This window comes from Gopherus evgoodei, chromosome 5 (genome assembly GCF_007399415.2).
Source record: "Gopherus evgoodei ecotype Sinaloan lineage chromosome 5, rGopEvg1_v1.p, whole genome shotgun sequence".
Lineage (NCBI taxonomy): Eukaryota > Metazoa > Chordata > Testudines > Testudinidae > Gopherus > Gopherus evgoodei.
The window spans coordinates 73,029,066-73,053,530 of NC_044326.1; the positions used below are offsets into that span (position 1 = coordinate 73,029,066).

Consider the following 24,465-nt stretch of genomic DNA (forward strand, 5'->3'; position numbering starts at 1 on the left):
GGACTAAAAAACTTGGGGTTTAACTCTTGGATCTGTGTCTGCACTCTGTTCTTTCCTCTCATGTTGGCACCATTATCTTAGCCCTGACCTCTCATTCCGGCTATCACAATTCCCTTATCTTCCAGCTTTTTAAGAAGCACATTTGTCATACCAACTCCTACAGTATCATCAATGTCAATAAATTCTAGAAAATACTCTGACAGTCATCATTGCAGGGACATTTTCACTAGGTTCTGTTGTTACAAAATGCACCATTAAAGTCATTTTTTCCATATGGTTGATGTCAGGTGTGCAGTCCAGAATAACAGAGTAATATCTTGTTGACTTCCGATCTGCCACAATCTTGTTTGACTTTTGTTGCTAGTAACTGTAGGATATAATTTTGAATTGTTTTTCCAAAGTAGTGGTGTGTACACATTTCTGGGGTGGTGACTCTTTGTAGATGCTCCTGGAGTACAGCATCAAACTCAGCCATCAGCTCCACAATTTTAAGGAAGTTTCCATTGTTTAGCACATATAGCTGATCTGAAGTGCCAGGCAGTGCTAGGTTTTGGGTAGCAAGCATTCTCACAATGGCAATGAACCTTTTCAGAACATTTTGCCAGTAAAGAGACTCCGATGCAATCTTCTCTTGATGCTGATGATTTATGGTGGTCTTTAACCTTAGTCTCATCTCAAGCTCTTTCCACCTATGGAATGCTCTCTGGTGATTTGCTACTTTCTCATGGCATGCCAGATTTCTAGCCAGATTTTTCCAGTCCTTTGTTGCTGTAGAACCCAATGTGGCTGGAACATTAGACTGGAAGAGTGTGCAACAGAAACAGTATGCAGTATTCTGGGTTTTTGAGTACATAAGCCATGGCCTCTCCACTTTGTCACCACTGGGGATTTCACGCCAGTAATGTGTTGGATGGAAACGTCTATTTTCATTGTCTTTGGGGAACACGAAGTTTTTCACTTGCTGTGGCCAATGCAGTACAAGGAAGTCCCTCAGGCTACTGCTCAAGTAGCTCCACAGTCCTGGATCATCTAGACCAGGGTCTCCAAAGTGGGGTCGCGCAGCAGGAAGAGCACTTTTTTGGGGGGGAGAGGACACTTTGGCAGTTCAGGTTGGGAGTACGAGCGGTTTGTGTTCTTTGGGGGGTTTTTTGGCGCACTTTGGCATGGCAGGGAGTGCGCACTCAAATTTTTTACTGATAGGGGCGCGCAATCAAAAAAGTTTGGAGACCACTGATCTAGACTTAAGGAATTCAACTCAGCAGTTGTTCCTTGCGCCTCCATCGCACTCTTCTCTGATCTACACTTTTCTTCAGGAATGTGCATGGTTACATCCATTTGAGATGGAGATATGGATGCTGCAATAGCTGCTAGGTCAACTGCACTCTGACTAATTGGAAGATCAGGCATCTCCTCATCACCCACATCCTCACTGGGGCCAGAAGACTCACCATGAACGTGTGTCTATGTATCTCAGGAGAACTCCTACCTGCTTATACAGAAAAGCTTCCTTTGCTTGCTTTCTTTTTCTGAATGCTGCCCCAGAGGGGTATTTTCTTCTTTCACTCATGACTGCTGTTCTGTGCCAGCTATAGTAGCACTCAATTGAAGGGGACAAATAAGCAGGCTAGTAGTAGGGCCTGAGTGAGAGAAGATATCAGCATCTTAAGGGCCTAACTGGCTCCTACTACTTCAGTAGACAGCCTCTTCTCCTCAAGTTGGTTCAGGGAAGCAGCAGGAAACAGGAAGCTCCCTGAGAAGCTGGTGTAAATCAGTCCAGCTCCTGGGGGTGCTAGAGAGGTATGTAAGAGGCTCCTCCTCCTCCCTCTCCCTGCAGGTCCTGCTGCTTTCTGGTATTCTCTCTCACCTTTTCTCCTGCCTGCCTGTTATGTCTCTTGTGCCCTCCTTCCTCCAGCACAGCACTGCACCATCTCTGTGCACCTAGAGCAGAGAGTACATATGCACCAGCAACAGAAATTTTTCTACATTTTGCATCCTCATGGCATCCCCACACAGTCTGGCATCTGAGGCAGCCACCTCAGTTCGCTTCATGGTAAGGCCAGCCCTGATCACTGTCACGGGAGACAATCTTCAGAAACTTTAAATGGTTAACCAACAAGCCTCTATTGAGCATACACCAACCATGATTTTTTCAAAGGCTTCTAAATTAGCCAAATTTGGGTGGATTTTCACAGGAAAGGGAAAGGCACATCCCTGACACAAAGGCAGCCAGCCCCTTGACAAATGTTAAGTCCCTCCTGCAAAACCAAAGTGTTAAAGCTTCTCAAGGAGAAGGTCACCAGAATTTTTACATGGGCAAACAATGCATGTTTCTGTAACCTCCTTGTCAGAATGGCTGAACCAGTCTAACTGAAATAATTTTAAAAAGCAAGACCCAGACACCTGGCATGGAATTTTCAGCACAAATGGTTAAAAGTTCGGCAAAGTTATAAGCAACTGAGAGCAGGGTCTTATAGTTGGAAGCATTAGGCAAGCTTAATAATAGGTGGTTCTACCACACCTGCAGAAACACTAGCACTAAAACACAACTGAAAGTGGCCAATCTGTGCTTGACATTAAAGTATGTCCACTGCCAAAAGTTGTGTTCTGTATTTATTATACAAACTATAGAAGCTGATGCAAATTTGTGGCTTGGGGGCGGGGGGAGAGGGTGTGTGTGTCAGTTGGAGTCATAGTATAAATTTTTGTTACAGTATTTGTATTCTTATGTTGATTTAGTCCCCATCAACCAATCACATGGCCATTGTGCACATCACTGTGCATAACCAAGAACTTTGTTTTAGCCCAGCCTGACCAGGGTGCCCTGACCTAGGAGCACACTCAGTAGGTAGCTTCTCCTCTGCCTCAACAGTTCTACTTGTTTATAGGAGCCTGAATAGTAGTGATAAATAAGAATCCTCAGCACCTGTTTCTTTTGCTCCCTGATTAGTTGTGGAAGAAAAATGAAGTCAGATCTTAACTAGTAAGGGAGTGGGCAGAAGAGTGTATGAAATTCCACATACAATTAATATTCAGACCCCAAGCAAGAAGTTGCATCTTCCCTGTATTTCTCTGAGCTACGGTGAAGAGGCATGTTTCTCTACTGCCTATCAGAACCCTGAATACAGGGGGAGAGAAAGAAGAGACAAACAACCTAACAAGGGAGAAATAAGGTGGAACAGAAGAGGTAGAGGAAAGGAGGACCATTAGGTTTTGGGGGACCTATTGTTTACAGCTTGGCCCAGATCTTATAAATTAGGCTGTGTATCTGTCACGGAGGTCATAGATTCTGTGGCTTCCATGTCCTCCATTACTTCTGCAGCAGCTGGTGTGGCTGTCCGAGCAGATCAGGCAGCCTCTGGACAGCCGCATCAACTGCTGCTGGGGCGTCTCGGCCCCGTGGTTCCCCCACCCCTGCAGCAATAGTTCGGGGCAAGGCAGAGGGTTAAATGCAGGGTGGTGTGGGGCAGGTTCCACCATAAGCAGCCGGCATGTCCCTGCGCCCCAGGCGGAGGGACCAGGAGTCTCTGCACGCTGTCCCTGCCTGCAGGCATGGCCTCTGCAGCTCCCATTGGCTGTGGTTCCTAGTCAACGGGAGCTGTGGAGCCGGAGCTTGTGGAGGGAGCAGCGTGCGGAACCCCCATGGCCTTCCCTCCTGCTAAGAACTGCAGGGGACATGCCAGCCACTTCCGAAGCAATGGTGTAGAGCAGGGTCGGAAGACTGTGGGGTTCACAGACCGCGCATCATCGCCCACTCCCCTAGAACCAGTGGCGCCCCAGACTGCCCCTCAACACAGAGCATCTGCAGCCCTCCAGCCCAAGTTTAGTTACGGGTATATAGTACAAGTCATGCAATTGGTCACGGGATGTGAATTTTTGTTTACTGCCTGTGCCTGTCCATGACTTTTACTAAAAAACCCATGACTAAAACATAGCCTTACTTGCAACTCCTGGCTGCAGCTCTGCTTGCAATTGAATCATTTTCTCTTCATTGCTGCTCTCAGGAATGGTCCATCAAGTTTTTTTTTTTCACATCTAGCCCTGGAAGAAAGAAAATCCCTGAGATTAGCTGGATGCCCAGATCTATATGGCAAGTTTATATTTTTCAATTACAGAGGGTCCCCTGTAGGACACTGGGGTTTGCGTTCTTGAAAGGGCGATGGATACCGAAACAACGTATACAGGGGAATCTTCCCCACAAGAAATAATGGAATAAAGGTGAGGGGGGATGCATTCACAACTTCATCACACTCGCCTATGACAAAGCTCTTTTCACCTAAACAGTGTACCTTTTACAATGACAGGTTATACAGTATACATTTACACATAAAACATCGAATAAAATAATGTAGAACCCTACTAACACCGTTAATGTTAACACAGCTGGTGTGGCTGCCCGAGCAGATCAGGCAGCCTCTGGGACAGCCGCATCAACTGCTGCTGGGGCAGTCTCGGGGCCACCGCGACTCCCCACCCCTGCAGCAATAGTTCAGGGCAGGGACATGCCGGCCACTGTTTGAATACAGTAAAAAACAGTATAGTAATACGGATAAAAATATCAATTACGCTAAATTTAGGGAGGGGGCGGTGGCTGGGTTTTCTGTGGCTGGCTTTTTGACTGAAGACTTTAAAAGGATTTTGCCAATGTCTGTTCTCCTTCAGAATCTTTGAACGATAGATCTCTCTGTAGCAAGCCACTGCATCGGGAGTCCTGGAGACTTTGGCAGACTGTTTACAAAAAAGGATCACTCTTCTCTATGATTTCCATCATCTCATCCAGCAATCCAAAGGAACAGGAGAGATTCTTGGTCATCGGACTCATGGCTTCCTGCCCTATGTCATCATCATAATTGTCCTTCCTTTCTTTGGATCATTGTTGTTGGTCCAGCTCAATCAGTTTCATTTGTCAGCTGCTCAGCATGAGACTCCAACAATTCCTGTAGATCCTCCTCCTCAAAGCTGACAATCCTTCGCCAACGTGACAATTTCTTGCTCGAGAGCAAGAACAGCATCAAACCCCACAAAGCTGTGGGCCGCATCTGGCCATGCACAGCGCCGAACGCCATTCATCCATTGCACAGTCACCTCTTCCCACAACGCGTCAAATGTTTTCCACACCATTCAGGATGCTGTAAGACTACCAAAACTCTTTACGCTGGGCTTTTCTTCACCTCCATCTCCTTAATCAGCATGATTAACGTCCTCTGTAGGTAATAAGCCTTGAATGTGGCCAGCGGATGCCAGTACTGTACAATAGGAGATCATGTTCCAATTAACGTTGGTCCTAATCCTTGTGAACATGGATATACGGATCAGGAACCACATAAATTGGAACAAGTTCCTTACTGATAAGCGACGGATATCTGAAACAACGGATAAGGGGGATATGTATATGTGGACTTCCTATAATAAAATTAATTGAGGTTAGCTTTTACACTATTAAAATAACTTATTTCCTCAATTTTAATTAGGTGGAGAGAATGTTCCTTTCACTTTAACCATTAAGAAAAAGTAGATGTCCTGTTAATACTCTTGTCTCTACATACAATATACTGAGCTTGGGAGGCTCACTAGGCCATTTAGGGTATGTCTACACTGGAAAAAAAATAAAGTAAAATAAAAAAAACCACAAAACACAGGGCTGGCCCTGTCAGCTGACTTGCTCTTACAGGGCTTTGGCTGAAGGGTTATAAAATGACAATGTGGATGTCTGGGACTGGGCTGAAGGCTGGGCTCTGAGACCCTGCTCCACCTTGTGAGGTCCCTCCCTGAGCACAGACATCTACACTGCAATTATATAGACCAATTCCAAGTAAGCTGACAGGGGCCAGTCATGGGTATTTTATTGCAGTGTAGATATACCCTTAGTATCTTTTTGTCGCAAACCTCCTATTCCCTGGACTTCCTACTTTTCACTTCTTCCTCCTCTTGGTCTATCCAAAATTCTGCTGTCAATATAATCTTCCAAGCATGGCTCCACTAATTCGGTGCCTAGACCCTGGAGAAGATGCACATGTAAGGTGAGGTGGTGGCCTTGGGCAGAAATAGAGGGTAGATGGGAGGGGGCACTGGGATGAGGTGGGGGAAATGGGAAGTAGGTGGAAGGGCAGCAGGATGACAAGGGAAGGTAAGGGAGAATTTGGACATGCAGGGCTGCGGCAGCCAGAGAAAGAGGTAACTTTCTCCAGCTCCAGGGCTGCGGTTGCCAGGGAGAGAACCCCCTCCTTCCCAGCCCAGTTCAGTGGCTGACACAGCAGAGTGAGAGAGACTATGGATATTAAATATGAGTTGTGTGCTTTTATTTTTAGAACAAAAACACATTATATTTAGGTTTTTTATATAGCACTTTTACCCCAAGTGCTTTACAATAGCTAGCTAATGGTACAAACAACATTTGGAAAGATCATTAAGTGGTCCCAGACCCTCAGCAACTTTCAAGTTGTCCGTGGAAAAAAAAAGTTTAAGAACCACTGCTCTAGTCTCTATGCAGATTAGCAACGACCTGACCAGTCCTTTCCTGCCTTTCCACACAAAAGAGTGCCAAACTCAAACTAAAGGGTACCAAAGTTCCAAAGAGAAGGGCACCCAACATGGCTGCCAAACAACTACTAGACACCATTCAAGATGGTGATTTTAAGAAAATTTTGACATTACCATTTCCCAGGTAAATACAAGATACCACATAGACATGAATCAGAGCATGCATATTAAAACAAATACATGAATATACTGTAAAAAAATAACACCTGTTTTCCTGATGACTAGTGCATAAACTATAAAGACACACTGAAGTCAAACTTGGACGCATATCAGGTTTACCCCCAACAATAAGGAAGCAAAGCAGTAGCAGATCAAACCATTCTTCAAAGCAGTTAATGGTGTATTAACATCTGATGTGAAAAAAAGCGAAAGGAGCAAAGCAAGGATACAACAGCATGCAATGGTCATGGACAATCTTGCCTATCCGACTTGCAGCTGCGCTTGTGGTTCTTGCATTGATCTGACCTTGCATATGTGTTCAACAGCGTTAGCTAAATCCTCATATGTCAACATAAGCGTGAGACTCAATCATCAAAAGCATAAAAAATTGAGATGCTTATGGTCCTGGGGAAGTGCAAAACGTGTGATGTAAGCCCTGTCAGCAGATAACATGTCAGTGAAAGAAAACAGTCTCAGAATCTAATAGAATTACCTGTACACAAGAAACACACAGCTCAGCTTCCATTATCCAAACTTTAAACTTCCTATTAAACAAAACCAAATCATATTTCATGACATATCTTACATTAAAAATTCCCTGTTATCTACAAATCTGATTATATGAAACTATTCTGTAGCTACTCTGCCCCACCTGATGACATGTAGGTAAACTCGGCTGAATTGCACAAAGTTTCACAATCCTCTTGCAACACGGATCTATTAGCCAAATCCATGCCAACCACTTCCAGCTGAACCAGTTATCTTCTCATTTATCTTAATCACATTCTTCCAGAGAAAAAGCTGGTACAGAAATGAAAGGTGGTATTATACACACAAAATAACCTATTTACAGAACACAGATAGTCTTAAAGTTATTTATTTATTGTCTGTAATCCAATAGTATCTAGAAGACAATCAGATCTCCATTCTGCTAAGCAATGTTACATACACAGACCTCTGCAAAAAGATGTCACAAACAGCTTATATGATGTAGTAAGAACTTGCAATCAGCAAATTGCTAAGTAAGGAATCATACTTGAGATAAATACTAATCTCGGTTTCAAAATTTTCCAATATTTCATCTCATCTAATGTTTATTAACCCCCTTCTCTCTCTACAATCTTTTTTAGAATTTATTAACTGTTGATGTAACCCATACCTGCTTGGTGTGGTGCTCTATTCCCCTTCTAGTGGCACCTAGACCATCTGAGATTGATGAGTCTGCTATAGCCTTTGCTAAGAGCCACACAGCTTTTAACTCATGCAGTAGAGGCTCATACCTTTAGCTACAGAGGTCACAGGTTCAGTCCCGCCTACTGACGACCAGAGTCTGTTGGTGTTACATTGACACCAACACAAAATGTAACTGAGGCTATGTCTATACAACGCTATGTCAGCCAGGGGTGTGATCCCTGACAGACATAGCAGTCCCATTGTAGCCCCTACTGTAAAACACAGTTATACCAGTAAAAGTGTACTTTTACCAGTACAGCTTTCCTCATTTAAAGATGGTTGAATGAGCTATATTGGTAAAAGCACAGCTTTGCTGTTATAAACGACATTCACACCAGGAGGGCTTCGCTTGTATGAAATATGTATATTGGTAAAGCGCTCCTAACACAGACATGGACTGAGTGCTGGTTGCAGAGTAAACTGAGCCTTTATCATAGGTTTTGAGAGCGCTTGTCTTCACAAAAACTATATTTGGGGCAAAGGCTAAGTATATTATGCATTCTGTCTTCTAATTTATAAATATATTTCCTTACTTGAGTGTTTAACAGAATAATCTTCATATTGCATCAAGTTATCAATTCTGGAGATTCCAGCTTATATTCAGAAACTTCTAATTCTTCTAGTGAAAAAAACAAAGATTTTAAAAACTCTTGCAATGTAATAACGTATTTTAGTAACATGGATACATATATTTTGCAACACAAATTAAATACGGTTTTTAAGTGGCATTGTCCCTTTAACAAATAGGAGAATGGATTTCCTCCTGCATGCTTTGAAATGCTGATGCAGGTGGCATAATAGTTGGTAGCAGCATATGATACAGATGGTCCTTAACAGCAAATATGTCAAATTCAGAGCACATATATGTTAATTCAATTTAAGCAATAACTAACTAGCTAGCTAGCTAGCTAAATGGGGAAAATCTCTAATGCGCCAGCATAAAGCTGATATCTGCAAAAGTACTTCTACAGAAAAATCTGCATTTATAATTTTTTTCCATTCCTAAAGAGGCTAGAATATCAGAAGTGCCTGCATATCAGCTTATAACACAGGGGTAGGCAACCTATGGCATGGGTGCCGAGGCGGCACACGAGCTGATTTTCAGTGGCACTCACACTGCCTGGGTTCTGGCCACCAGTCAGGGGGGCTCTGCATTTTAATTTAATTTTAAATGAAGCTGCTTAACCATTTTAAAAACCTTACTTACTTTACATACAACAATAGTTTAGTTATATATTATAGACTTCTAGAAAGAGATCTTCTAAAAACGTTAAAATGTATTACCGGCATGCAAAACCTTAAATGACAGTGAATAAATGAAGACTCAGCACACCACTTATGTAAGGTTGCCAACCCCTTGTAATATATCCTCTTATTCTCAGCAGATATTAACTCAAACAGAAAAAAATATAGTAAATGTTATTTCTACAAATAGACAAGCTCTAACAGGCAACAAAAACAGTTATTTTTTAATCACAGTTCACAAGCCAGTGTTGCTCCAAGGCAGATATGTGATTCAAGGCATCCAAAGCCTACATACATACAGCAGCCTAAGTACTTGTACTAACAGTATTTCTGAAAGAGTTTACCAAGAACTGTCAGTGGTTTCTCTCCACTGGCAGTCTCCAGGCACTTAAAAAGGATTCAGAGGTTAGTGATGCTTACTGACCCTCCCTAGCACCACAATCTTGCAGACCTCAGTTGTACCACTGAAGTCAATGAGATTTGTGTGAACAAAAAGGCTGCAGCATCAGAGTGTAAAATAAATTTACACGTGTAAGAGTTAATAGTGAAAATGCCACCATATCTGACCAGACAGTTTATGTTTCACCCATCACCATGGTATCTGAACTCCTGTGATAACAACTGAAAGCATCTAATTATAGAGACAGCAAAGAGTGACAGAATTACCAAAACAAAACTACCCCACAGTATTAGGTACAGAAAAAAGGAGAAATGCATGAGGAGCTGCAGGAATCAATTCAAACCATAAACTGAAAATCAAAAACATGAATCTCTAACACAAAGCTCATTTATACATATAGTTAATCTAAATATTAATACCTAGGTCTTCACGAAAATGATTTGTAGACAAATCCTAGCCTGTGAATTCAAAATGCTTAATAGACATAGGGGTCAAATCCTACATGTCTTACTCACCTGAGCTAGAGAAGACAATATGGGTGTGGTTGGCTAAGGCAAGTAGGATGAGTCCTTTATTGTTCCCTGTATGGTCCTCTATTTTAGCCTGCATTCAATACCCAATACAAAGAATTATCAAATAATGAATGTATATCGCCTATCTTATGCTTAAGTACTTAGCTGACTCAGGGATTGAGTATTGATTTCAGTGGTACTACTCATGCTTCTCATAAGGAGAAGCATATGCTTAAAGATTCTGCTGACTCAGGGGCCTAGTGGTTAAGGGGGCTGAGCCAGACCTACTGATGTCAACAGAAAAGTTTCCATTGGCTTCAGTGGGGTTTGGACCAGGCCCCTGAATAAAGAGGGCATTTTTTTTTCTACAATAATATGTTTTATTTTGTAAAATGGAGGAAAAGTTACATTTGCAAATACAAGCAAACTAAACATTGCAGGCACAATTTAATTATTTAAACTCTTAGAAAAAATGACTGGCTACAAGATTAAAATTGTCCCCATTTTATTTTTTCTTCATTATTTTCACTAATTCAGAATAATCACTTGGAAAGATACAAGGTAGCTTTAGGATGGTGAGCCATAAACTATGTAATTTAATTATGTATGGTGGATTCATCTTGCATGCCTGGATTCAACGTACACAAAACATTTAAAAAATTATAATGGAGGGAAGATAAAGGAAAATCCAATTTAAAATACCAGAAGCCAATCTATAAAGGTAGCAGTAGCCCAAAAAAAACAAAAGTGAAAAAGAAAAAGATCAAAGAACAAGCCACAATAATAAAGCCATGAAATCCAGTGGGAAGGCACATGCTTGATTTTGGCCCTATCAGAAACAAAATTAGCATGAAGATTAAATTCACACACCAAGGAGATAGAAAGAATAGTAAATAAATACATATTTAGTTTCCAAAATATTCTGCTGTGTACTTAAACATTTAATAAGCATGTTTTTGCAACTCTGATAAAAAATCCTCCAGGACTGTCAACGACAGCAATTTACAGTAAATAAACCATAAGGTATCTATATTTTAACTTTTTTGGTAGTTTATACAAAGTATTTTTTTAGTTATAAGAAGTGTAAATATCCCGAGAAACTACTAATTCTAATCAAACATGATTATAATAGAAATTCTTGTTCTATTATACTAATGACCAGGATTTTGGCAGTTAAGGTTTTGGTAAGTCATTGATAGAAAAAGCTCATTGCCAGGAAGAAGAATATCAGATACACTTGAGTGTATAAACCCGCATTCTGGGTAATTATTGTGAAGCACAGTTACATTAGATGCTCATCTGCTCTTTAGCCCAATTTATAGTCAAATTCTGCTATACTAATGACTGATCCAGCGTGCCTTAAGTGAAAACCCTTCTAATCAGACCAAACCATGGAAGAAAAAATAAATCCTTCTCTGTCTTAACAGGTGAAAAAGACAAACAAATGAGGGCTTGGCTACACTAGAGAGTTGCAGCGCTGGTGAGGGGGTTACAGCGCTGCAACTTAGGATGTGGCCACACTTGCAAAGCACGGCCAGCACCGCAACTCCCTGGTTGCAGCGCTGGCTGTATACCCGGTCGAGCCTCGGTGTAGGGATTCCAGCGCTGGTGATCCAGCGCTGGTCAGCAAGTGTGGACGCCCACCAGCGCTTTTATTGACCTCCGGGGTATAAGGAGGTATCCCAGTATTCCTGTCCACAACAAACTGGAAGAAAGGGAGAGCTCGGAGTTCAGCCAAACTGCTTATTTAAAAACAAACACAGCTCCTGTTTGCTGAGCAAGCTGAAGCAGGCAGGGGAATTACTTTGGAATGTTCACAGCTGTTTGCTTGAGGAGAGAAACAGCACGCTCACACGGCGGGGGGGGGAGGGGGAAGTCCGTGTTCAGCAGGTGCTGATCTGGTCTGACGGGTATTTAGCAGTACATAATTTGCATTTAGTGAATGAGAGAGGAGTGGGGGAAGGGAGTTAGAACTTTTAAAATGATTGAAGGTAGGCACAGTCCTTAGAACTTGCAAGGCAGGGAGCCGAGAACAGTGTCAACTCCAAAAATCCATTCTGTCTGTCTCCTCCACACTCCCTGTCACATTCCACCCCACCCCCCTCTTTTGAAAAGCACGTTGCAGCCACTTGAATGCTGGGATAGCTGCCCACAATGCACCACTCCCAACAGCGCTGCAAGTGCTGCAAATGTGGCCACACTGCAGCGCTGGTAGCTGTCAGTGTGGCCACACTGCAGTGCTGCCCCTACACAGCTGTACGAACACAGCTGTAACTACCAGCGCTGCAAAACTGTAAGTGTAGCCATACCCTCACATTTAAGTATGTGATTCGGAGCCCATTTAAACCATAATTCTCACACACAAACCCTGCAAATAAAGTGCAACCTCCAACACAACTAAATACTCCACACTAAGATGCAGTAATCGTAAAAAACGAGTAGACCCATTTCAATCTATCTTTTAATAAGACAGGCAACCTTATAAAAATACCTCTAGATGATCTAAGGATATGGCTACATTTGGAATTTCAAAGCGCTGCCCCAGCAGCGCTGCGGGAGCACTGACGCGGCAGCGCTTTGAAGTGTGAGTGTAGTCAGAGCGGCAGCGCTGGAAGAGAGCTCTCCCAGCGCTCCATGTAAACCACATCCCTTACGGGTGTAGCGTGCAGCGCTGGGAGCCGCGCTCCCAGCGCTGCTGCCCTGATTACACTGACGCTTTACAGTGCTGTATCTTGCAGTGCTCAGGGGGGTGTTTTTTCACACCCCAGTTGCAGCGCTATAAAGTGTGAGTGTAGCGAAGGCCTAACACTTTCCATTATAAGCCCTTTGTTTTCAGTTGCTTAGGTCTTTTCCAAACGAACTATCTGGGCAGAAATTTCCATGATGGGTGTCTGCATCAGGCTAAATTTCTTTTAATAATTTCCAGTAAAACAGTTAAATCATTTTGAAGAACGATGTTAGGGGAAAAAAACATTAAAAAATTCTTCCAATCACTTCACTGAGAAACTATTGCCTCTCGATGGACTGGAGCGAGCACCTGAAATTTTACTAGGGGCTGCCTTTCTGTCGTATGAAATTCTGCCCCAAATTGGCCAACTTATGAGCCTCTGAAAAAAATCACTGCTGCTGATCAGTAAAGACATTTTAAAAAGAGTGTGACACCAAAACTCTCAAAAGGTTTTTCTGTACTGAGCAAACTCCATCTTAAGGATGCAGAGGCTGAGCAGCACTTTGCCTGCAAGTGCTCCTCTGGCTGCCAAGGGCCACTGTGGTGCCATGAATTGGAACGGATAACCATGCTCTCAGTGCTCTGCCTGCTAGTGCCCAGGAAGTGTGGTGGTGAAGGAAGCTACCATACTAGAATACAGAGGAGGGCTGACCACAAAACAAGAGAGAACGACAGGGACAAAGCCAGGGTGAAGAGGAAAAGGGAAGCAATAGGGGTTGGAGAACACGAAATGAGGACAATAATACTTCCCTACCCCACATAAGTGTTGTGAAGATGAATTCATTAATGTTTCTGAAAACCTCACATCTAGAGTGATGAGTGGGATCACTTCAGTGCCCTTTTACTTGTGCCGATAGCTTTCTTGAGTACCAGCTGATGGAAGATGAAAATGTCATCTGTCCCAAAGTAATCAGAACAGAAATTGCAAAGTTCACATTTACAGTTCACTCTGCTGTTGCTGATGGGACTCTTACAAGCAACAAAGATATTACTATCCCCATTTTACAGATTAAAACCTGAGGCAAGCAGACAGTTGCTGGAGATACTCGGGTAGATACAGACACAAAAGAGTTTCCTCATTTCTGCCCACAAAGAGAGGTAGAAGCACAATAAAACTTACAAGATACTGGTGAGTTTCAAAGTTGCTGCTCAAATGGGTCAGGCAACAGTAGAACTGACCAAATCATGGTTTTTACACTCTGTTGCTGATGGATCTCTTCCCCTTGCCAGTGTTTGTTATTCACCACCATAGAGTGCATATTGGCTCTAAATTGAGTAAGATCTCTGTGTAGCTTGAAAGCTTGTCTCTTTCACTAACAGAAGTTGGTTCAACAGAAGATATTGCTTCACCCACCTTGTCGCTCTAACTTAGTCATTTAGTGCCAATGTACTTTTCCCGGGATTCTTGGTAGTACAGTCACCAACTACAGAAGAATCATCATTCTATTCTGATATGGAAGGGAATAGTGCTAAGCAGCAGATTACAATAAACAGCAGGAAAAATAGTTACACCCAGTCTAATTCTACTATAGAGGATAATAAGCAAACTATTCTCATGAGTTGCTGTTCAGATATGAGAGCTAACTTAGCAGCCTTCTCACTCAAAGAGCCAGATAAGGAAAGAGAAGGTGGCTTTTATGACTCTTCCCAAAGAGAAGAGAAACTTGACAATAAGATTTTTTTCAGCTTTGTAAGCAATGATAGAAGACACAAGATCAGAAAAGTTAGCACTGTAAGTCTAATATAGCTGCTTAGCAAGATAAACCTTAGTAGACACTAATATACATTTTTCAGTAACTTTTTTTAAAGCCATCTGTTCATGAACAGATTTGCTGACAAGATCTAGAAAATTTTCATTACTGCTTCAAAAACTGTTCCTTTCTAGACTCAAATGAAAGAAAGATTATAAACCAAAAAGCCATAAGTAAGAATTACTAACTTACCAACTGATGCATCACCATCTAACAAATAGTCATCTTCAGAAGTCTGAAAGTCCATAATGACACCTGCTCCATCTAAAAGTTCCTCATCGCTGCTTGCACTGGTTATGCTGTTGTAACTATTTCGATAGTAGCCCCTACGGAACAGCTGCTCAGACTCCATTTAGCTGCTTTATAACCTACGAGAAGGAAGAACACTGTGTTAGGAAGCAGCTTTTAAGATACACAATAGAGAACAGATAATTCATACTAAATAAAGCAAATACGCTTGAGCTTCATTTGATAAAAATTCAGATCATACTATGTGGAACAACGTCTAAGTACTATATTTCAATACTTATTAGTTAAATATTGATATAACAATACTCACAATGTAGGACCTCTTAAGCAAGGAAGAATTTCTTATTTATGGCTAATTCCCCCTCATCCCCCTTCCCACTTCAATCTCAATTCTCCTGTAACTATTCCACTCTGAAGAAACATGATAATAATCCAAATAGGCTCCCTTTGGACAGATGCCTAGCCAATATTCATCTCTAAACAAGCACAAGGAAGGTCAATGGCATAAGCAATACTCAATATTAATATACTCAGGATTGGGAGGTAAATGAAAAAGTAAGCTTCCTTAGCCACTAAGGCAGATCAGTATGGCCAACTATGTTATATAGTCTACTGTAATACCTACCTGAGTCAGAGCTCAGAGTATAAAGCAAGTTTTAAAGGTGATTTTTAAAAAATCCGTTTAACTGTAGTGCATAAAAGAATTAAGTCTGAATTTACTTAAATGGGGCTAAGTGATAAAATAAGTTGTAAATTACTGAAAGACTTTTATTAAGACGTTGGAAACCAAAAATAGACATTAAGAACTAGTTCTAGTGTAATGTAAGTCAAACAACAACAACTTCATTTTTTAACCACACATTCATAATCAAATAGGATTGCAAAGTTTATCCCTTTGCTAGCACGGAGGAGTCTGCAAGTTGCAATGGATCACCTTTTTGCACAGACTATAATATGGCAACATGGGTTATGAAAAAGAGGGATGGACACACAAGATTTGCTTGTGTTTACTTCATATTCACACAGGGAGGAGGCTAATTAGTCTGTACTTTTGATTTTGTCAAGATGTGAGCCAGTCATTTCTATAGGCCTATCTGGAGGGAAAATGCCACTGAACCTTGATGACGGTCTTCCCTGCTTCTATTTCTATATCTATATAAACACACACACACACACACACACAGTTACTAACTTATCTGTAACTGTTCTTTGAGATGTGTTACACATGTTCGTTCCAATGTAGGTGTGTATGAATCCCGAGCACAGTTGCCAGAATTCTTTCCCCTAGTGATATCCATCGGGTTGGCTCCAGCGCCCTTTGGTGCCATGCACTCATGCTACTGGTACAAAGAGTCCTGCTGACCTCTCTCCCTTTCAGTTTCTTCTTACTGACCGCCTCCGATAAGAGGGGGCAGATGGTGGGTTTTGAAATGGCAACACATCTCGAAGAACAAATTACAGAAACATTAGTAACCATGTTTTCTTCACGTGCTTGCACATGTCCAGTCCAATATAGGTGACTCTCAAGCAGTTGTACAGGAGGTAGGTTCAGAGTTTAAGGACAAGGTGACTGCAAGAATGTGCAGCTGAAGCTGGCATTCTCTAGCCTGCTAGGTGATGGCACAGTGTGTTGAGAATGTGTGCACTGATGACCAGGTAGCTGCTCTGCAGTTGTCCTGAGTAGGGACTTGTGCTGGGAAGGCAGCAGAGGAGGCCTGAGCGGTTTACCACAGAATACCAGCAGGAAGATTGCTTGACTGTAATGGAATTGTGAAACCACCTTTGGGAGGAACAACAAGTATGGACACAGCTGGACTTTATTCCTGAAGATGACCATATATGGAGGCTCTGATGTGAAGGTCCAGATCTTTGAGACTCTTCTGGCCAAAGCGATGGCCACTAAGCCCTGGTCTACACTTGGGGGGAGCAGCCAACTGTTGTCGCAGGAGATCAAGTCTGGACATAGCAGAAGCTGTAGCGGGGCGGCCACTGAAAGCTCTAAGAGTAGTGAACCAGTGTTGCCTGGGGGATATGAGAATGACCCATGCTTAGTCCCGCTTGATTTTCATCTTAACCTTCTGAATCAGCAGGGTAGGATAAAATGCATAATACAGGTACTTTGTCCATGACAACAGGAACGCGTCTGTGATCTGGGCTGTGGCCTCACAGAGTGAACTGATGGCGTTTTCTGTTGCTGCGGGTAGCGAACAGGTATATAAGGGAGTCCCACATCACTGGGGGATGTCCCTTGGGATGTTCGCTCGAAGCGATAACACATGGTTAAGGCTGCGAGTCAGTCACAGAGGTCATGGATTCTGTGACCTCTGTGACTTTTGCAACGGCTGGTGCTGACTCAGGGCTGCCTGAGCCAGGCAGCCCCTGAGCTAGCAGCAGCAGTTTGGGTGTGGGGGAGGGGGCTCAGGGCAATAGGCAGGGGGTTGGAGAGTGTGGGGAGAGGCTTACCTCAGGGTGGAAAGCTCCCGCTCGCATGGACCCCCTGCAGTTACTAGGTGGGGGAGAAGCCAAGGGGCCGTCTCCACGCCACACACAGGCCCTGCCCCAGCTGCTCCTATTAGCTGCGGCAGCCAACGCTTGTGGTGGGAGCCCCTGCCCTGGCCCCTGCCTCCACCGCCTAGAAGCTGCAGAGATGCGGAGCTGGGTAGGAAGCCCCGCCAATCCCCCTCCCCCAGTACAAGCAGGAGTCCCGGGCCACATCCCCCAGAACCCACAGTGCCCCAGACACCTCCATCAGAGTGCCCCGCCCAAGTTTTAGTGGGGTTGAGTACTTTTACTAAAAGTGATGGACAGGTCCCAGGCCGTGAATTTTTGTTTATGGCCTGTGACCTGTCCATGACATTTACTAAAAATACCTGTGACTAAAACGTGACTTTACCCATGGTGAGAGAAGAAAGACCTGCTGAGCTGATATGCCAGCTGGTTCTGCATTCCCAGAAAGTAGGACACTTCTAGACTGATGGAATGAGCTCCAACAGTCGGATTGCTTCTTGACACAGAGGGGAAGAATGCACACTGCCCTGTTTATGTAGAACATGGCCACTGTATTATCTATGAAAATCGATACAGTCCTGCTCATAATGTGGGGTAGAAAACCCGGCAGGCTAGGCAGAGCTCTCTTATGTTGATATGGAGGGAAAGTTTTTCTTGAGACCAGAGGCCCTGAGTCCTGAGGGATTCTAGGGTGGCTCCCCAGCCGAGGGCTGTTGCTTCAGGTACTAGAGACATCGAGAGTTGAGGTCTTGAGAAGGGTACCCCTGCATATACCATGCGGTGGTTCAGCCACCACATTAGTAAGCTGAGGACCTGAGTACTGAGTCCAAATGATGATGTGAGGAGGAGAATACCATGGCCAGCCAGGCACTGCTTGATGCACTATGTTTGTCCACAACACCATGTGGCACAGAAGGCTTAGACTCCTTCATACAGTTGTGATCGGATGAGCCTGGAGGGACCATATAAGAGATGTAATCAACCAAAAGCCATCACCTGGAAGTAGAATTCACATGGAGTTAAGAACTGCACCAATGAACTATGTCCTTTGGACCAGGATAAGGGTGGATTTCTGGTCATTTATCAGTAGACCTAACATGCTAACGGTCAATTGGATGAGAGGGATGTTGCCTTCCACTTGAGCTCTGGATCGGCCCTTGACCAGCCAGTCGTTGAAGTACAGGAATACATGGACTCCCTTTTTCCTGGGAAAGGCTGCCACACCTACCATGCATTAGTTGAAGACCATTCGGCCTCACAGCTGCACCAAAGGAAGGACCACAAACTGATTATGACCTTGACACACTACAAATCTCAGGAATTGTCTGGTCTCAGAAAATCGACCTGTTTTTTAGATCGAGGGCGACATACCAATCCCATGAATGCAGCACAGGAATGATAGAAGCCAAGGAGACTATGTGAAACTTAAAGTGTTTGAGATGACAGTTGAGATGATGCAGGTCTAAAATTGGTCTGAGATCACCCTCAGCTTTCATAATTTGGAAGTAATAGGAACAGAACTCCTTTCCTCTTAGGTGGAATGGAACCTCCTCCTCAGCTCCCAGGAGGTGAAAGAGGGATTGGGGTTCTTGTTCCTACAGTTGCTCAAGAAAAGGGTCCCTGAAGAAGTCCAAGGGGGAGGGGAGGGGCTTGGGAAGGTGCGGTAGACAAAAAAATTGGATGGTGTAACTCCTACTGTGCTGAGAATCCAGCAGTCTGAAGTAATCTAAGTCAAGGCCTCAAGGAAGTGGGAGAAGTGGTTTGAGAACAATGGGTTAACTGGATTCAGTGTAGAGGAGATTGCAATATCAACCTTGAGCGTCTCTGCAAAATAAGTGCTTTAAGGTCTGCAAGTGTCTGGGGCTGGTCTGCGTAGGTCCTGCCGAGGAGGATGGTAGAGAGGGCCTACATTTGAACTCCCTGCTCTTCCCCTGTTTATCTTGCTTGGCTGTTTGGGCAAAGTAGCGGCCAGTCTGTTGGGGCCTGTAGTGCTTCCTCAATACTGCCAATGCATACAGCCCCAGCAATTTCAAGGTCTCCTTTGAGTCCTTGAGACCATGCAGTTTGCTCAGAGAAGAGCAATGACCCTTGAAAGGGAAGGTTTTGTAAAGTTTATTGCACCTCACGTGGGAGCCCAGAGGACTGCAACCATGAGCTCCTGTGTATAGTTACCGCTGTGGCCATTGATCTGCCCATGGAATCAGTGACATCCAGAGCTGCCTAAAATGAGGCTTGTGCCACCGTCTTCCCTTCTTCCATTAAGAATGATAACTCCTGTCTAGAATCCTGGGGACAAGGTCCTTAAATTTTAACACTCCCCCACATATTAAAATCATAACAGCCCAGCAAAGCTTGCTGCTTCACTAGGAGGATGTGTAGGCCCCCCTGTGGAGTATGCTTTCTGACCAAACAGGTCCAATTTCTTTGGATCTTTCACCTTGGGCATAGGACCTGCTTGTCATCACTCTCTTTTGCTGGCGGCTGCTACTTGCAGGGATCTCAGGGGAGGGTATGAAAAGAGGAATTTGTACCTTTTAGCTGGTTCAAAGTACTTGTGCTCTGTATGCTTTGCTGTAAGGAGAAAGGGAGGCAGGGATTTGCTACAGGATCATGGCCGGGTCCATAATGGTTGTTACTCTAGCAGGACCTGCCACCAAGAGACTGTATGTTTCTCCTTGACAGCCTCAAACCTGGGAGTAAACAGAGGTGGTCTGCCACAAGAAGTTCTGGTACGCCTTGTGGTCATCCTGTGGCGGGATATCCCTGCTGCTGTACTACTGCCTCATCTGGGGAGCAGGATGAGGAGTCTATAATGGGCTGAGGAGCCTCCACCACTTCCTCAATGTCCACCAGGACCTGCAGGGTTTCCTCTTGAGGCTTGATGATGGGTTCAGTACCAGAGTCTGGGGTCTCTTGATGCAGTACCAGGTGTGCCCTATTTTCTGAGGCAACAGAATATGATCACCCCCAAGGATTCCAAAACAGCCATCCGATAGGTGCCAATCCCCATGGACCCAGAGGCCAAAAGTTTGGAGGCACCCCTGTACATGGGGCCGCAGTTGAATAGGAATGGCCCAGGGAGCAGCACAGGTAGCTGTGTTGATTGGGGGTAGGGGGAGGAGAAGAGGAGTAAGATCCCACTTCCGAGTCCAAAGAAAAAGGACGAGCTGTGGTGTGGAGTACAAGGCAGTGCCGTTCTCTTCGGTGCTGGTGGTTGATGTGGTGGTGCTGGTGGTTGATGTTGCGGTGAAGATCTTGAGGAGGCTGCCAATGGAGGTTTCTCTCTAGACAGTGGCAATGGTACAAAGTAAAGTCTAGGCGACATCTCTGTACTGCTCAGTGGCACTTGCAGTACCAAGTCCTGACCCTCTGGGGACGCTGGTACCGGTAGGGAAAAAAGGTCCCTGGCTGCTGCAAACACCTCTGGAGTTGACAGCATTGCAAACTGGCCAGTACGCTGTTGACCCACTGGAGGTGGCTCCTGTACTGATATCAGTAGCGCTTGCAGCCGTACTGGAGTTGCTGACATCTGATGCTAAAGTGCTGCTGGCTCAGCACAAGTCTTGCTCTATCATGGTCCCCCTGTCTGCTTGCCTTGGGCACCGGGGATCGGCTCTTCTCATAGTGTTTATGGTGCTTCTTAGGCACTGGAGAAGCAGATTGGTGCTAGGATTCCCGACCTTGTGGGAGGAGCACTTCACACTACGGCTGAGGTGCTTGATGCCGAGTCCAAGTGTGGCTCCAAGGCAGGTCTTAAGACTGCCTGCTTGAGGAGGACCTTCAGTCTTGCTGCTTGGTCCTTTTTGGTGTAGAGTTTCAAGTCCCTGCAGATATATCAACGGTCTTTCCTATGAGATTCTCCCAGGCACTTGAGACAAATTGAGTGCAGGTCACTCAAAGGCATAGACTTATCACAAGAAGTGCAGAGCCTGGTAACCGAGGCATGCCCCGGCACCGGGATGTGGATGACTCTGCTAACTAAACGTGAAGGCACCCAAAAACTATTAAAAACTAGCAACTACAATAACTATTTAGACTAAAGAAGTAGAAAAGTCACTCAGAGAAAATTGCCTGAGCAATGGGGGGGTGGGGGGGGGAAGATAACTCAGTGGTTTTGAGCATTGGCCTGCTAAACCCAGGGTTGAGAGTTCAATCCTTTAGGGATCTGGGGAAAAAATCTATCAGGGACAGTACTAGATCCTGCTGTGAAGGCAGGGGACTAGACTCGATGACCTTTCAAGGTCCCTTCCAGCTCTACGAGATAGGTATATCTCCATATAATAAGAGTTCCAGCAACCATCATGGGTGGTAAGAAGCAACTGAAGGGGACTGGGTCAGCAGGGTCCTTTATACCAGTGGTATGAGTGTGTGGCACCAGAGAGTGCTGGAGCCAGCCCAACAGATATCACTACGGGAAACAATTCAAGCAGCTGCACTCAGGCACACACACACTTACATTGGAATGGACATGTGCAAATACTTTAAGAAGAATGATACATACGTGCATTAGTCCCAACTATGTTACTAGGTCACACTAGCACACAGCATAGCTCACCATTAGAGATTACTATAGTAACTATACTTTGACATGCTTTACATTCAGTGGTTTTGCTCAAAAGGAAGGATGCATATTTTTGTACACCAAAGGTTAAGGCAGCATACAAAACTATCTTAGCAAATAAAAATATATCTGCATAATGGCTTATTGGCACTTCCACAGTGTAAGAGAAGTGGGTTTAGAAGGCTAGTGAAACTGAAACAGCATGGAAAATTTTGTGTGTGTGTGTGTGTGTGTGTGTGTGAGTGAGAGAGAGAGAGAGAGAGAGAGAGAGAGAGTGTGTGTGTGTGTGTGTGTGTGTGTGTGTGTGTGTGTATATATATATATATATATATATATGGTGCTTATGCACGTGGGGGGTAGGGCACATACTGGGAAACTTTGGGATTCATGCAGAATTCACAGTAAAATGGCAAGAAAGCGAGAAGAGAAGCTGCAAAAAAGAAAATAATAGAAGAAAATTATAATAGAGCTGTTTTCAACCATCCTCAGACACTTCCATCTTTACATGGAACTTCTGGATACCTCAAGATAACATTCTAAATGCCAGCTAAAGACCTAGTGTTTCTATTTAGGTATAAAGATGGTCTCAGTGGAAAAAAGGACACACTAAAACTATTACAAATGAATATAATCTGTTAAACAATTCCTCTCCACAGACTATTGTTGGTGTCTATCAGACTTGCCTTGTTCCATAGTAAAACCATATTATTGTTCTATCTTTTCATGATGAATATCAGAATGAAAAAAATATGTCACATACTCTAATATCAAGTGATTTTGGTTGCCAAGATGTTTCATTGCTTCTTTTATGCCCCAAGATCAAACATTGAATTATACATGCTTACATATGACAGTGTCAAGGGTGGCATGGCAAAAAATGAGTAAGTGCAATTAAACATGCAGATTAGACACAACAAGGTTGTGATATTAGCTTAATATTGATCCAGTTAACACAAGGAACTCTTTTACACAAAGAGAGAACGACTAATTTGGTGTTGATCCTTGAATGAACACATGCGTCAATATGCACCCTACAATGTATTACTCTTGTGCATTTCTGTTTTTTAAAGTTTACATCTTATTTCCACTCTGAATGTCTAGCTTCAACTTCCAACCACTGGATTTTGTCATACCTTTGTCTGCAGACAGAAGACCCTATCACCAATTATTCATTAAGCCTATTTCTCTTTTAGACTAAAGAACCATCTATTTTCAGAAATCTCTTCCCCACAGAGGTATGTGGACACCATGATCAAGTTATTTGTTAACATTCTCTTGGATGAACTAAATAGATTGAGCTTCTTAAGTCTCACTGTATGGCATGTTCTCCAGACCTTATATCATTCTTCTGTATCTGTTCTGAACCCATTCAAATTTTTCCACATCCTTTTTGATGTATGGACACCAGAACCAGCTATGGTACTCCTGAAACTATCTTATCATATATAGAGAAGTAATACCACCACCTTACCCCTAGTTAATATTCCCTTGCTTACGCAGCCAAGGATTATATTAACCCTCTTAGCTACTGCATCGCACTGGGAGCTCATTTTCACGTGACTATCATGACGCCTAAATCCTTTTCAGTGTCAGTGCAGCATTCTAGGATACTCCCTTCCGTCTCATAAGTTACACCTACATTCTTTGTTCCCTGTTTTTTTTTTGTTTTTGTTTTTATTAGAGTAAAATACAAGGTCATACATGTTGCTCAAATGAGCCCACCTTACCAGGTGATCTAGATTGCCTGTAAAAGTAACTTGCCCCCATCATTATTTACTTCTCTACCAACTTGTATTATCTGCAAATTTTTCCAACAATGATTTTATATTTTTCCAAATCACTGATAAAGATATCGAACAGCATTGGGCCAAGATAGATTGCCATAGGATCCCATTAGAAATACTCCCATCAGATGACAAGTCACCATTGACAGTTACTTCTTGTGCTGTACCAGATAACCTGGTTCTAATTCATTCAATTGGACTTCACTGATTTTGTAGAGCACTTTTTTTTTTTTTTTTTTTTAGAATGCCATACAGGAATAAGTATATTAAGTCCCAGTTATATTGAATAACTAACCTTGTGACCTGATCAAAAAGCTACATCAAGTCTGACATCTATTAATGATCCATTAAATCATGCTGAATGGCATTAATTAAGCTACCATTCTTTAATTTGTCACAGATTCACATATTAGCCTTCCCATTATTTTATGTGGGACTGATGTCAGGCTAAGAGACCTACAGTTACCCAGGTCATTCCATTTACTCTTTTTAAATACTGAGAAATTAACTTTTTGCACCAGCTCCTCTGGAATTTCCTCCGTGTTCCAAAATGTGTTAAAAATAAACACTAGTTGACAGAACTTCTCTGCGGTTTTGTTTTTTTTAATACTCTAGTGTACAAGTTACTCAGGTCCTACTGATTTAAAAATGTTTAACATCCTCCCTAGTTATTGATGGAGTTAGTGGCAGAGCAGAGACAAGAACCCAGATGCTTACCTCAGAGTCCTACTATTCACAACAATGACCACTCCCCCACTTCTCCACCACCCATCTTAAAAGTTTTAGGATACCATACTA

At 43.3% G+C, this 24,465-nt stretch overlaps 1 protein-coding gene across 1 annotated transcript in view; it reads right to left on the bottom strand.

The window, feature by feature from the left end:
- The window catches only part of CLCN3 (chloride voltage-gated channel 3), a 112,895-nt gene that overhangs the window by 62,743 nt on the left and 25,687 nt on the right, over positions 1–24,465 (bottom strand). The window contains 1 exon segment of the mRNA XM_030563203.1: positions 14,757–14,933. Within this exon segment, the coding sequence (XP_030419063.1) occupies positions 14,757–14,917 (161 nt within the window). The 5' untranslated portion in view covers positions 14,918–14,933.